The 14,507-nt window shown below is 38.9% G+C and overlaps 1 protein-coding gene across 2 annotated transcripts in view; it reads right to left on the reverse strand.

Moving 5' to 3' along the window:
• The window catches only part of tbl1x (transducin beta like 1 X-linked), an 84,787-nt gene that overhangs the window by 4,273 nt on the left and 66,007 nt on the right, over positions 1–14,507 (reverse strand). For both annotated transcript variants that reach the window (XM_006637909.3, XM_015361688.2), the window contains 11 exons: positions 13,461–13,680; positions 10,421–10,553; positions 8,716–8,857; positions 6,809–6,872; positions 6,623–6,720; positions 6,164–6,224; positions 4,754–4,875; positions 3,660–3,734; positions 2,918–3,045; positions 1,544–1,709; positions 863–964 (listed from right to left, as the gene is read on the reverse strand). In XM_006637909.3, the coding sequence (XP_006637972.1) occupies positions 863–964; positions 1,544–1,709; positions 2,918–3,045; positions 3,660–3,734; positions 4,754–4,875; positions 6,164–6,224; positions 6,623–6,720; positions 6,809–6,872; positions 8,716–8,857; positions 10,421–10,553; positions 13,461–13,680 (1,311 nt within the window). The remainder of the gene's footprint in view (positions 1–862; positions 965–1,543; positions 1,710–2,917; positions 3,046–3,659; positions 3,735–4,753; positions 4,876–6,163; positions 6,225–6,622; positions 6,721–6,808; positions 6,873–8,715; positions 8,858–10,420; positions 10,554–13,460; positions 13,681–14,507) is intronic.

Raw genomic sequence — 14,507 nt, forward strand, 5'->3', positions numbered from 1 at the left:
GACTATTTCTCCCTGCAGTTTCCCTCCAAGATCATCAAATCTGTCTCAAGTTTAATCCACCAATGGCTTCCTTTCTGTTCAGGTTTTCTTGTGAAAGCAATGCAAATTCTGAACCTTTTCACTATAGTCACATCAAACATGAAAGGTAATTGTCCTGAACAAACACTAAAGGTTCACAGCAAGCAAGTATTAAGCAGATACTATATACCCTCAACTTAGCAGAATAATAGGGGGAAGTTGTGTTCAGTATTGCCGGCTGTCCATTAAATTATGAATACAACATTTTGAACCCCAGAAACATACTTGTATATGAGAAAATATTTATATATACTATTGATACATTTACTGAATATGTATATACATGATTTTGCTGTAGATAAAAATAATATATCTTGTATATTAAAATGTAAGGTATACTGTATATACAAATATAGAAAATAAAATACTGTTATACAGTACTGGCACATTGCTAAATAAGAAGGTTTGAGGACTAACTCTGGTATGCCACTAGCTACCACAGTGTATTAGTGGTGGTAATGACATACCGTCAAATCCGATGGTTCTGCCTCAATGTGGGCAGAGATTCATCACGTTTCATGAAGGTGTGTGATTACCATCACTAAAAGACAGCACCACCTCGTGGTACACCAGAGTTAGTCCTCCACCCTACCTATGCATTCACACTTCTATAACGTCAAACCTAAATACTACACTGTGTTTTAGTTTTATTTGTGATCCATAAGAATAATAATAATTTAATTATATACCTAGAGAAAAAAAAAATTGTTACAATTATTTATTATCTGTTGAGGGTTTATTGTATTCCAACAGAAAACATCACCACTTTTTCTTCACTACTTACGGATCCATCGGATGCACTAGCCCCAACCTTGTCCCCTGTGCCATTCCAGCACACCTCAAAGATTCCCCCAGTCCCTCTGTAGCTGTGAACCAGGGACCCGCTCTGAAAACACAGGTGTTTAAGGTGGGAGAAAAATATAAAAAGATTGGATTTCACATCTTCCTTAGCACTTATTCATCCATTTTCTAACTGCTTGCTCCAATTCAGGGTCACAAGGAGCTGGAGTCTATCCTGGCAAGCAACGGGTACAAGACAGGGTACACCCTGGATGGGGCAGTCACAGTCACACCTAGGGCCAGCCATTGTTTTTTGATGACAGGAGGACACTAGGACAACATACAAACTCCACACAGAGAGAGCCCGAGGTCCAGAATTGAACCCAGGGCCCCCACTGATGTTAGGCAGCAATGCTAACCACTGTGCTGCCCTGCACTTATTCAGTAATCTAAAAAAAAAAAAATGAACACTAGAGTATAATCCATTATACTAGAGTATAAAATTCCATTTGTTAACAATGTTCATTTATCATATATCACACTTATAATCTTGTCATATTTCTTTAGCAACGATAAACAGTATAGTGATTTTTGCTGCACGTATGCCAAATCATTTTAAAATGAATGGAAGAACTATTCTCTCTTGACCTTTCTTAAATCGGAATGAATGAAAGAAGGTTATTACCATTGTGTTCCATATATGCACACATTTGTCAAAGGATCCGCTTGCCAGGTACTTGCCATCTGGGCTGAAGGCCACACTGTATACTGGTTCTTGGTGTTTGGTTAAAGTGTGGATACAGACTCCTCTTTCTACATCCCACAGACGGACAGTGGAGTCGAAGGAAGCACTGAGCAAGCAAAGAAAACAAGTTCATTATCCGTTTTAATAGGCACAAATCAAATTATCTTTTGGAACCATCTGTTGATTTTTTACCCCCTGATTATTAAATTGCTTAAATAAAATAAAAAACAAAAGCTTGCTAGAATTTGGGAAAAGCAGAAATACTAGTCTGCAACAAACTCTAGGAAAGAAAAGTCTGCAAAAATTAGTTCTCATTTTTCATTCTTGCCCATCGGAACTGAGCCAACAAATTGCCCACAGTACAGAAAACCAGCCCAGACTATCCCACACTGCCTATCCATGGCCCTCCTGAACTTTAAGAAACTAAGTTACCACAATGAACTTGCTATTCTAGAGTTAATTATAAACACACCAAATGTATAATTGTGCAAATCCCTAACATAAAACATGAGACATCTTCCAAAAACATCACCACAGGAGACCAGTTTTAATGAGAACACCAGGCAGTTACGGAATTGAAAAAAAGCGTTAAGATATACTGTATGTCAGCACTTGAGAGGAAAAAATAAACTACAATCAAAATGTGTAAAGAGGTGCAAATTTTAACACTAAATAAGAACACTTATTTTTATTAAGTTTGACAGCGTAAGTAATGAAGGAATATAAGCATAAAATACTTTTTGTACATGTCTAAGCTGAATGTGCTGAAAAGGCACAGCATTCTCAGAATTGCCCTTTCAATTTCACAGTTACCCTTTCAAGGTTTAAGACATAGACCTAAATAAAATCAGAACTTTACATAAATTATGCACCTAACACTGTACCTGGAGGCAGATTGCCACTGGGATATTAGGAAGAAGCATTTGTTTAATAGACAGTCACCAACACCCTTTTCAATGCTGGGGTAAGAAGGTGGGTAGCATTTTATTTCCTAAAGAATACCTAGTTACTTGAAAGAAACACAATTCTTATTGGGTATTTAAGTGCTTTTGAGATTCTCAACAGTCTTTATTCTTTTTTTGCAGCTTCCGTTTAAGATGGCAAATGTAATGTAGGATAAATACTGTTCTTCATTATCAGTGCAAAAACAAAATGCTAGGGAACGCTTCTGTAGTAGCCAAGATGACCAGGATATCCCTGGAGGGGCAGGGTGTTGTGACTGGACAAGGGCTGCCTGCTGAGTGGCGAAAGATAAAAAAAAGTCTCTCTGGGAACGGTCTCCCCAGAGAATGCAGGTGACACCTGTTCTCGTACCTGGCTAGCATAATATTGGAGTTGGGACTGTTGGTGCCCGGGCCAGTTGGGCTCCATTTGATGGTGTAGATTTCCTTACTGTGGGCCTGGAGGTCGTGCACACAGGAGTCCTGCTTCATGCTCCAGATCTTCAGCAAAATCAAACGCACATGCAATTACTTTTATTTGTAGTTCAAATTAAAAAAACAAACATCTGGAGTCTCTCAAAGACAAGCACGTTCACAAAGACAAAAGCAAATACACAGAAATGCTAAACCTAATTCCTATTAAAAATATAATTTGTGCTGCATTTCACTTTAACCATATTATTTCCATGATTTAAACAACTGAAGAATGTAGAAAAAAATCATTTAAACTCACAATTACTTTAAAATAAACATCCCAACACTTTCCCCAGAGTTTGATGCTTGTTCACCTAACACTCAATTACCATTCATAAAGAAACCTGAAGGTTTAAAAATCAGCTCTACTTTGTGTATTATACAAACAAAATATTTATCAAAGCTATACAACAGGGGCCCAACAGACACTGTAGATATTTTCAAACAACATTTAAATCTATAAATCTATATATTAAGCTATTCAACAGAACAGGCTGTTAGATTATAGTGTAAACCTTTTAACAAATTAGAAGTGTTGTGTGAGGACTTGATGTGATTAATGACAATCACTTCTTTTTCATAAGACAATTATTCTGTGATATTTATGATGAAAAAACTAAATCAAATTCCTATTTTCTTACCTTCAGCGTCATGTCATCTGAGCAGGATGCAAGCAGCATGCCAGATGGGTCCCACTTGATTGCATTAACTTCATTCTGAAAAAAAATAAAATCATTAGAAATGAAGGCTTTGAAGCTCAGATCCTATATAGCTGTCCTTGTAAGAAAGATAATTTAATTGAAGGGTTTAGATGCAATGTTAAGTAAACCTTGAGATTAATGCACAGTTTTTATGGGTTTAAAAAAGTATTTGCTATAAAAAGAAATTGAAACATTTATTTAAAATGTATTAAGAATTTACTAGTACCTCATAGCAGTGGTCTACAAGTAACTGGACAGGTATCTACATTCTTTAGTTTAACAGATGTCCATTAAAAAGCAATAAACACACTGGTATTTTCAAATACATTTAAAGTATTTAGAATTGTTGCAGTGCAGTGTACTTTAATTACTCCATTATAGCAGTGCTGAAGAGCTATTTCATATGGCTCAATAGACACTCTATTAAGTTTCTGGATTAACAATATCACCTCTTGTTCTGTAAACGTTTATTGAACTTTAAAGCTATGATTAAACCACTGAAAATGAAGTGATGACATTACTGAAACAGAAAAAACATTTGCGAGAGAATATATTAAATAACGTATTCCTAAAAATGGGTCCACTATACCAATAAATAAATAAGAAATTATTGTCCAGACAGAAAATAAAATGTACTTAAATGTACGTTAAACTAATTCTGCTCCTTAAACAATTTTAAATGACAGCCCTATTATATGGTAAAAACAGAGTGCACTCTCTATACTAAGTACTCAGGACAATGAGGAACTGCAGTAAATTAGTAAACTAGGTTCTAAACTAGACCGGAGCTTCAACAGCAGATGTTTTGCAGTCCAAGTTCAATCTTTCTGCTCTAATACGTCTCAAATCTCTAGATAGCACCCGACACTGGTATGGCGAAGTGTCTTTACATCTCTCCCGAGACAGTCTGTCTCAAGATTGTTAATGAGAGTGACGGGACAGAAATAGCTGGTAAAACTTACTCTTCAGTGTTTTTAATAAAGAAACAGAAGGAAAATGATTATATATGCTGACTCTTGGTGAAGCACACCTACCGTATGTCCTTGAAAGGTTTTGACTGGCCGATCGCAGCCCAGCCGGCACACATGAATGCACATGTCTGTGCTGCAGGAGGCAAAGGTTGTGTTGTTCTGCCAGTCCACATCGAGGGCAGGCGCTGTGGAGTACAAAGTAACCATCTTGAAATTAAAGCCCTATACCCAGTTTAGGGAAGTTCTACACTTTATATTTGCTTCCATCCAGAGTGAGTTACATGAGATTTACAGTTCTTGTCCTTGCACAACACATGACATTTTGAAATTTGAGTGGCGAGGAGGTTCTTAGCAAACAACAGCTTTATGGCTCTGTAGAGAGGAGATGTCAGAATATATACTTACAATACAACATGCTTAATTGGCAGCCTTCGCTTATCAATGTCAATTATTCCCTGGTAAAAACCTCTTCTACATTCGTGACTACTTTCCTGTTTCAAATTACTGCAAAATCCTTCACTTTTAGTACAAAAACCTCACTTTACTCAAGAGAGTTAAGCTTTTAAAACCTGTATCGATTTAAAGGATATATCACCTGATAACAATATCATCATCATAAAATTTGGTTTAAAAACACTAGCTCTTTTAAACAATACATAACGCTCAGGTTTCAGAAGACCACACATTATCTCTATAAAAGCAGAACATAAAATCGCATTGCTCCTCACTGTTGTCTATTATGCTTATAGCATTCTAGCAATATTTCAGGGTCAGAATCTCAAACCTTGTTCAGGATGAATTAACAGATGCCAATGTACATATGCAATAATGTGCCTGTGCAGTGCAGTGTACTCTTTTTGTCTTCTGTGAAACAATGTGGGATTTAAAAAAAAATATTCCTTAGCCAGTTTATGGTCCAGAGTACGCAAATCAAAAGATTCTCAAAACCATAATTATGCTCAACATGCTATTTTGGGAGTGAGATGTTTGATGGCAACACCAGGGGATGATCTGCCACACTTCTACGTACTTGTCTTTAAAACACATAACAATGGAAAGTATGGTTCCTCACTGAGGAGGAGAACACTGCAGTTGCACAAGATGGCCACTTAATTCTAAAAAATAGTAATTATCAATTTAAGAGGCAGCACATAGTGATCTATTACACTAACACTGTAATAATACTGTAGTAATTAGCAGTGATTACTTAAAAGGGGTACAAATTGCTGCTCTGCTTAACCTTGTCTGAATGAAAATACCACTTCACCAAGGCAACTGATGAGGAATATGTAGCAGCTAAGGGCAGCACCAAGAACACAGTGGCATTTTGATAGCATCACAGATGTTAGTGTCGCCACCCTCAAAAGGCTTCATTTGTTTTGGTTACAAATGTTCCCTCCCAGCAATCTGCCATTATCAGTCCCTGACGACAGCAGCCGTGCAACACTGTAATCTTCTTCTGTGGCAACGCACCTGAATGGAATGGAAACTGCTGCTTAGCCTCTCCTGTGTGCGCATCCCAGATGATTGTTGTCTGTAAGAAAAAGAAAAAACACACTGAACAACACTTGTGATTTTTCAAATGTCTAAATATGCTCAGCAGTTACTTTCAGCAACGGTTTCCAATGCAGTGCTTTATGTTCTTCACAGAGTATGTAATTGTTCAAAATATTTTGTTAAAAATTAAGAACTTATAAATCAGTGGAGTTTAATTCATGGAAAACCTATGTATCTAACACCACCAAGCACCAAGTGTAGAGTCTTAAGATTTCTTACAACAGATGTTTTGTCTATTTGTAAAGTGATTATGATTTATAATTCCAGAATGATAACCTCATCTGTCAGCTCAATTTTAAAGAAATTGTTTGAACAAAAAATCAGTATAATTCAAAAATGATTTCTGAATACGTTTTATGGGATTAATTGAAGTACCTTGTCCACTCCCGCACTGAGAATGCAGTTTGCTTTCTTGTTCCACTTCAGGGCAAAAATAGGACCTTTATGCTGACCCAGAGTGCTTGCAAGATTACCTACACGGAAAACAAACAACAAAACTAATAACTGAAGCTTTTCGAATCACATTTTAGGTTAAGATGGACACAGAAATAAAAAACATACCATCCTTTGTCCATATCCTTGCAAAGCCATCGTACGATCCTGTTGCTAAAAGTGTTCCATCACTCTGTTGATAAAACAAGTACATGGAAAGGTGTTGTCATACTGTATTACCAAAAGCTGAAACATCTGAAGCTTAATCTTGTCAGACATCAGAAGATAAGGACTGCAGCTGGGGAATGTGATGATGAGTCAACTCAACGGAAAATCAGGTCTCATTTGGAAGTGGGGCAGCTAAACCACTAGATGGGCCTCTGTCCTTTGAATGAGAAATTCCAAACCAAAACAGGCCAGCAGGTGTCATAGAGGTTAATGTCTTGTCGAAGTCCTGTCTCAAAACAGACAATACAGACCTATGATGCCATCTGCAACACCAGGGAGCAGTAACTCCCATGTCATGGGCTTAAGTCCCCTGTCCTAATGAAGGTCTTGTTTCTGACTCTGCAACTGTGCAACAGGTCTCTGATGAAAAGGGCAGTTTGAGTTCAACATTATAGTGAGCACCAAAAAAATGTATGGATGGCTTTAGAAAAATGTACATTTTGCTTGAGTGTTTTTGACATCATCTTGATTAACTGATAATTCATGGTGCATTGCACTGGCTGGGAAATGAACCTGGGCCTCCCACGTGGCAGGTGAGAAAATTAATAATAATAATTCATGTCTAACTGTGATACATTTGAGTGAGTGATACTGTAGCATAAGCAAATGAATTATAGCACCAGTGCAAGAGTTGATTGGGCAAAGGTGATAAGGCAATTTAACATGCTAAATGTAAAAATACTGGTAAATAGAAATTGTCTTGGTAAATCAAGAAATTAAAACATGGATATTCTCCAACGATCAAGAGAACACCATGTACAAGATTTCACAACAAATCATCTTTAGTGAATACGTTTGTGCAGATGACTCTGGTGGACATCAGTGAGTGGGGTACAGATGAGTAGAATGAAGTGTTGTGTGAACCAGACCAATCAATGGAGAGGTCCAAATGAGAGCTGGAGTGTCTATTGCTACAGAATTCCATCTGTAGTGACTGCTGGCTTCTTGACTGCACAGCATAGCACCAATATCACAACAGGATGATGGACGTCTTCATCCTGCACATGTATCAACAGCTTTCTCGTGAACTGAGAATTTTTGAATTTTTGTATGTATTAGTGTCCTACTTGCCACACCTGCGCCCAGCTGAATGTCTCTGGGGAGGACATGGCTCCTAGTATTCAGAGAATAGTGAACAGACACATGCTTGTCTTGGCTCTACAAGAGGAAAGAGACAGATTCTGCAACATTGCAGATATGCAGCTAATATTGCTTCCAATAGTGGCCACCTGACTGCTAGCCTGCAACTTCCTCAATAGATGCCCAGTTGCTCAGCCCTGGTGATGACCAGTTCCAGAAAGCACTATGAATTTACTGATATCATACTCATTCAACAAATATACCAGTGTACCAGCTACAAAAAAAGTATTGGTTTAAAAGTGACAAGTGTCTTTCAATGCTCAGTATTTTTCACGGTTTAATAAAAGTTAAATAAAATGAAGAAATGATCCTAGCATAAACTAGTCCTACAAATAGAAACATTGTAGGATGCATTGCAGACTTTTAAGAAAAGTTAGTAACAAGTTCATGAATACCTAAAATAAGATGTTAATGAAATAACGCTATCTGAAAGCTTTGAAGCAGGTCTCCACCCCTTGTGGTCCAAAGCCAAGCAGGTTTTCTGTTTCCTTAAGTTTTAAATCTTTCTTCACCTCAGAAAAGTGTTAAGGTCTAACTGGACTAGTCTACCCCTTCTCCACAGCTCTAGGTATTGATGGGGTAAACAGACATAGAAGACCTGCTCAGTTTTCGACCCCAAGGTTTGGAGGGGAGCCCCTGCTGTGAAGGTTCCCTTGCCAGATACTCACGTTCCAGTCCAAGGAGGTGACATCCTTGTTGCTTGGGACGTCCTGCCCACCTTCTCTTATACAGTGCCTGAGAACCAGCTGAGTGGAGCCACTGCTTCCGTTCTCATTCAAGTTCCATATACGTGCAGTGGAGTCACCAGACCTACATGCAAGAACATCACACATCTGAACTCTTCCTTGCCGTCATTTCAAGTAAAGCATAGCAGTCGTATGGCAATAAAAAGAATGTTACACTGCTCGAAATGTGTCTTCTTTTCCTTGACTTTTCAACAAGTTAATCTTTCAACCAAGTCTAGGACCCAGCATATAAACAGTGGTGAGCAACACAGAGGCATGGCTTCCCAACAGCTTATTCTTTTTATATTCTAGATCCTACAGAACAATTATTCTATTTTACTCTATTCACTATTTTACACTTGATACGACCAATTTATAATTTGTGCAATTAAAATCTATAAGAATATATTCTTCAACCCATCTTCTAGCTGCTTTATCCAGTACAGGGTCGTGGGAGAGCTGGAGCCTACCCTGGCAAGCAGTGGACTCAAGACAGGGTACATCCTGGATAGGATGCCAGTCCATTCCAGGGCACACACAGACAAATACAGATACACAAACACTCCTGCCTGGGCCAGTTTTCCAGGAGTCAATTGACCAACCATGTGTCTTTGGATCATTGAAGGAAATAATCACACAAGTATATAATCCTGACACACCTTTTTTGGGACACCATATTGATATACTGATGGAAAAAAGAAACGCAACACCTCCTCCTCCACACTCTGGCCATCCCTTCTGCGTGGAACAGGCTGAAGAGTGACTCATCTGTGAAGAGGACCTGATGCCACTGCTGACGAGACCATCGCAGCCTCTTTCTGGCCCAAGCCAGTCGGGTGTGATCTCTAGGAGGCATGAGCAGAGGGCCTCTGACAGGTCGCCTTGCATGGAGCCTCACTGTCCTGTCACTGATGTGGGCACTGTGTCTGCTGGCAGTTTCAGCAGCAGTACGGTTGGAAGATCTGAAAGGATCTCTCAGATGGACCAGTCTGATGTGTCAGTCCTGCTCTGGTGTGGCCACTAGAGGGCGACAATCTTGGACGGTCATCTGTCCTGCCGGTCTGCTGAAACCTTCTCTGCAGTCAGGACACAGTGGAGTGGCTACTCCATAGTGTCCGGCAATGCTGGCACATGACATGTCTGCCTGCAGCAAGCCAATGGTCCTTTCCCTTGCTTCTGGTGACATTCGAGGCATTATGAAATGCACAGAAAACTGGCTAAGTATGGCTTTTTCCTGGCAGTCACCTAAGCTTTGAATTAAGGCCTTTTTAAAGGTGACCTGATCAGGCATTGTCCCACCTGGACCTAATGAGCTTTTGTGTGATTGGCAAGTTTCAATGCCGCACTGCACAAGCTGTATTGCTGGTCAGAGGGCTTAAAACAAATTGACAACTTTTTGTGAGGGTACATTATTTAAAACTATAGTATTCTCATTCCAGAAAATGTTGCGTTTCTTTTTCCCTCCCCATCATTATACATAGTATATATAGCATATTGTTTCCTATATTTATAGGAATGGCATACTTTTATCATAATGACAAATTATACATGTGCAAAACTTGCTGATTAATATGTTTTACATATTGTGCTAATTTGTATTTTTGTATCATAAGATACAATACAAACATGCTCCCCATTCTTTCCTCACCCTGATGCCAGAAGGTCACTGACAGGGTTCCAGGCACAGATAAAGACTTCCGACTCATGCCCTCTCAGGACTGTAGCCTTGTTCGCTGGAATCTCGACATCACCATCAATCTCCATGGCCTCCGTATGGTTATCTGTAACATCATTTAAAGCTATTCTTAAGATTTGGATGAACCATAACAACAGATGACAGACCTTACAAAGGATGGAAATATCCAGCTCTCCTTAAGTTGTTTTGATCAATCTCTCCAGGTCATGTGTAATAAGTTAAAAGAGGTATCCAATTCTGGACCAAAATAATGAAATAAGCTCAAAACAAGAGCAGTGGAATGCGAAATGCAGATCTGTCTAAAAAAAGGCATATGTATATTTGGAAGAAAGTAAAAATTCCATCCTTAAAACTGATACAGGGCAATTAACCAATAACAACACTGCAGAAATGACCGTTTTCTTAATCGTTTCTCATGATGTAGGAAAAGATTTACACTTTCAGGCGTCAGGACTATTCAGATTTCAGAATCCATTCCCACAACGTCTTAGGCCAAAATATTTGTCAAAACCATAACCCATTCACACAGATCAGAGGTACCCAAAACTAACAACCTTAAAAACACTTAATAAAACTAATAATAATAACACAAGCTGGGAAAGAGATTTTCTAAATGAAATAATGTTGTCTTATTGTAGGACTTGTCTTTACCTTGAGTTACAAACTGAGTATCACCTTCCTGAGAGGTAACACAAGCATTACTTACAGCACAGATCTTTACTTTCAGTTGCCTTCTCCACTTGAATTGTTAATGGGATGAAGATCTGAAGATTGTTGATGGGCATATTGCCTATCCTGTCTTTTAAAGAAAGTGTACAGCCTGCACACCTCAGGAGTATGGAAGACTGTTTCCTCCTACTTATATTACACTGAACATCAAAACCAGCTAACTTCTGCAGGACAATATTTACTCAGTATTTAGAGTGATAAAGATGCTATAAATGGAGTATGAATTGAAGACCACACTGATTGCCATCGAGCTCATTTCCTCTGAGGACTGTCTGCTGAAATGGAATCTCATATACTATAAAAACTAAGTAATTAAAGGTCTACTGAAAACTAACATGAATCACTCACTTTCCTTATTATAATCAATACATTGTTCTGCTGCTTCGTGTCCATGCACAGCACAGTTTCAGATAACTTCAAAATGACAAAAGGGCACACCCACATGATGCTAGTGAGCTTTTCTTTCTTGCTTTGTGTTGCCAAGTCCCATCAAATGTGTACTGTAGGGTATAGTTAATGCAGAAGCAATTTTCCTTTGCCTGCTGATTTTATGACCTGCAGGAAAATAGCTGCTTCTTTCTCGAAAAGCAATTATTAAAACATTCTAGCCGTCCATTTACCAGGATGACGATTTTTTTTAGTATCACGGAATTCAATGCCACGCTTTATCGTGCTGAAATGCACCATGAAAAAGAGCTCAATGAGAGTTATAATGTTATAATGTTTTTTTGTATGGTATTTGTTTTATAAGGTACCTGCTGTTGCTGCAGGTTTCTGGATCTTTAACGAAACGGAAGGAAGTTGGGAGGGCGCACGTCAAGCCACATCTCGAAGACGGGACAAGTTAACAAAGTCCACAGAAACACTGAATGCAAGCTGTGGACACCTTCTACGACAGAATACTTAAGTGCAGAACCATAAGATAAATTTAAGATGTGAGCAGTCATGCTGTGCGAAGGCAACGTGGTCAAACCGAATGTAATGCGTACTTTGAGGGACAGCAAGTTGAACAAGTGAATGAAGTGGCATTGCTGGAAAAATGAGATGGAATAGAACAAGAGGAGAAATAAAAAGGCAGGGGAATCCTGGTTCATAAGCAGTTATCATCCTCAGACCACTCTTTTAAGAGAGGCCTATAAAGTGAATACAATTCTCAGCTTCATGAAGCCCTGGATGTTCAGTAACATATGTATGGCTGCAAAGCCTGAACTACGAGTAGAACAAAGCAATCAAAAGCCAAAGAAATGTGGAAATGAAAACTGCATTACTGGGTCAGAGCATGTACATATATTTGCACGAAAACAGCAGATGTTCCCTTAAAAGTTTGTTAGATGTTGCCAAGTGGCTATAGCACAGATCTTTACTTTTGGTTGTCTTTTCCACTTTATATGAACCCTTGGTGTCTCATACTAAATTAAGAAGAGTGTGAATGAGTTGTGACTTCAAGAGTCAAATGTTATATACAAGAATTATTCAGCTAAACCCAAAGAAATTTTTTAACAGGGAGCTGGATAATCTTCAGCTTTGAGTGTTGTATGTATTAATTTAAGTCACCCTTGATAGAATACTTATCTATCAGATATTCACTGCTATCAATATCATGTCTCACTCTCAGCTTGCTTGTTACTTGGTACAGGAGGGATTTGCAAGTAGGAAAGTCGGAAATGGCTACCTGGCTATGGCAAAGCTGAAGATGCCTACAGTAGGCTTCTAACATTATTTTTAAATCATTAAAAGCTGCATTTTAAACGCAATAAAGCTAACAAACAGCACAGGGTATTAATTGTAATAAGGATGGTGTAAAGTTCAGTAGATCTTTAAGGAAAAAGATAAGACAATTACTTGACATTCATTAAGGAAAAAAAGTCCCTTACTCTGGCCCTGCATACAAATTCAGTAAGTATAAACTGTGCAACTTCCTGAACTGAGACCCTTCTTTGAAGCTATCCATGTTATATAGCAACAATGATTAGAATCATCACATTTATAATCACAGAGTGACTGAAATATAATTTGTGCGGTTTCACTTTTTTCTTTAAAAACTTGTAAATTGACCTGTTTTTCCTATTCACTGTCACAAACACAAATCCAGTTTCAGACTGTCAGTTCAGCACTGGTGTAAATAGATCATGCAGCTGTTCAACTCTGACAACGTGGGAAACATGAAAAAATGACCTAATCTGTGATCCATCTGGATTCGGTGGGTACTGTCTGGCGGGTTTTTGTAACGCCTTTAAAAAAAAGCTGATTGAATATCCAAGACCTTTGCTAATTGCATGCGCCCCGTTCTCTTCTCCATTCACAGTAGCTTCCCCGTTCTTTGGTGCGTTCTGCTGGGCAGCAGCTGTGGCCACAGCCACGGCAGCCTGCTGCTGGGCCAGCTTCTCCCGGAAAGCCTGCTGCCGAGTCTGGACCACATCGGGCATCACCGCGTCGATGAGCGACAGCGATTCGATCGGCCTGCCGTCGAAAACTGTGCCGTCCTGCGAAGAGAGCACAACACTCTGTAGCCCAGACCTCTTACAGCTCACCCTACAAAGGCATCATTTCCTTAAGTCGCAGAACCCTCATTCACTTTAACAATCACGTGTTGCCAACACAGTTTTTACTTTCTGGAAAGCGTTTTTGACATTTCCAAATAAATAAATATCTCGGTTTCAGGGTCTAGGCTTTGATGTAGAGCTGTGACCTCTAAAGCAGTGGCTCCCAATCCTGGTCATGGTGACCCACACACCTGTCGATTTTCATTTAATCCCACCTTGACTACAGAATCGAAACCTTGTTTGATCTAAGAAGCTTCATTAGAATATTTGCATTCTTCTTCTAGTCACAAGTTTATCCACCATGTTAAAATTCCAACATGTTTAAAGAGCTGGGAACAAACAGTTCAAATTAATGATATTATTAAGTCAATGAAAGGTTTGATTGTGTAACTGAGGGCTCGGCTGGAACAAATCCCAACAGGTGTGTGGGTCACCAGGACCAGGATTGGCAACCCATTGCTCTAAGAATTGTCTCAGCTCCTGAAAATAATTAATTCTTGTATCTGGGCTGCAGACCACCTGTCCCCTTCATGAGCCTAAAGCCAATCCTGCTAACAACTGCGGTCAGCGGACTTCATCACAGTAGAGGCTGCTTACCATTCACAGGGATGATTCTTCCTTAAGAAGCTGAAACTTCTACCAAATACACAATGGACTTTGATTTCACTGAAGTGTGCTTACGTAAATAAAATTAACTATAAAAAGTTTATAAGTAACTGTCAGCATGTGAAAACTGTAATGTGAATTGTTTTATTAAAATGCTTTAT

The sequence above is a fragment of the Lepisosteus oculatus genome, chromosome 13, assembly GCF_040954835.1.
Source record: "Lepisosteus oculatus isolate fLepOcu1 chromosome 13, fLepOcu1.hap2, whole genome shotgun sequence".
Lineage (NCBI taxonomy): Eukaryota > Metazoa > Chordata > Actinopteri > Semionotiformes > Lepisosteidae > Lepisosteus > Lepisosteus oculatus.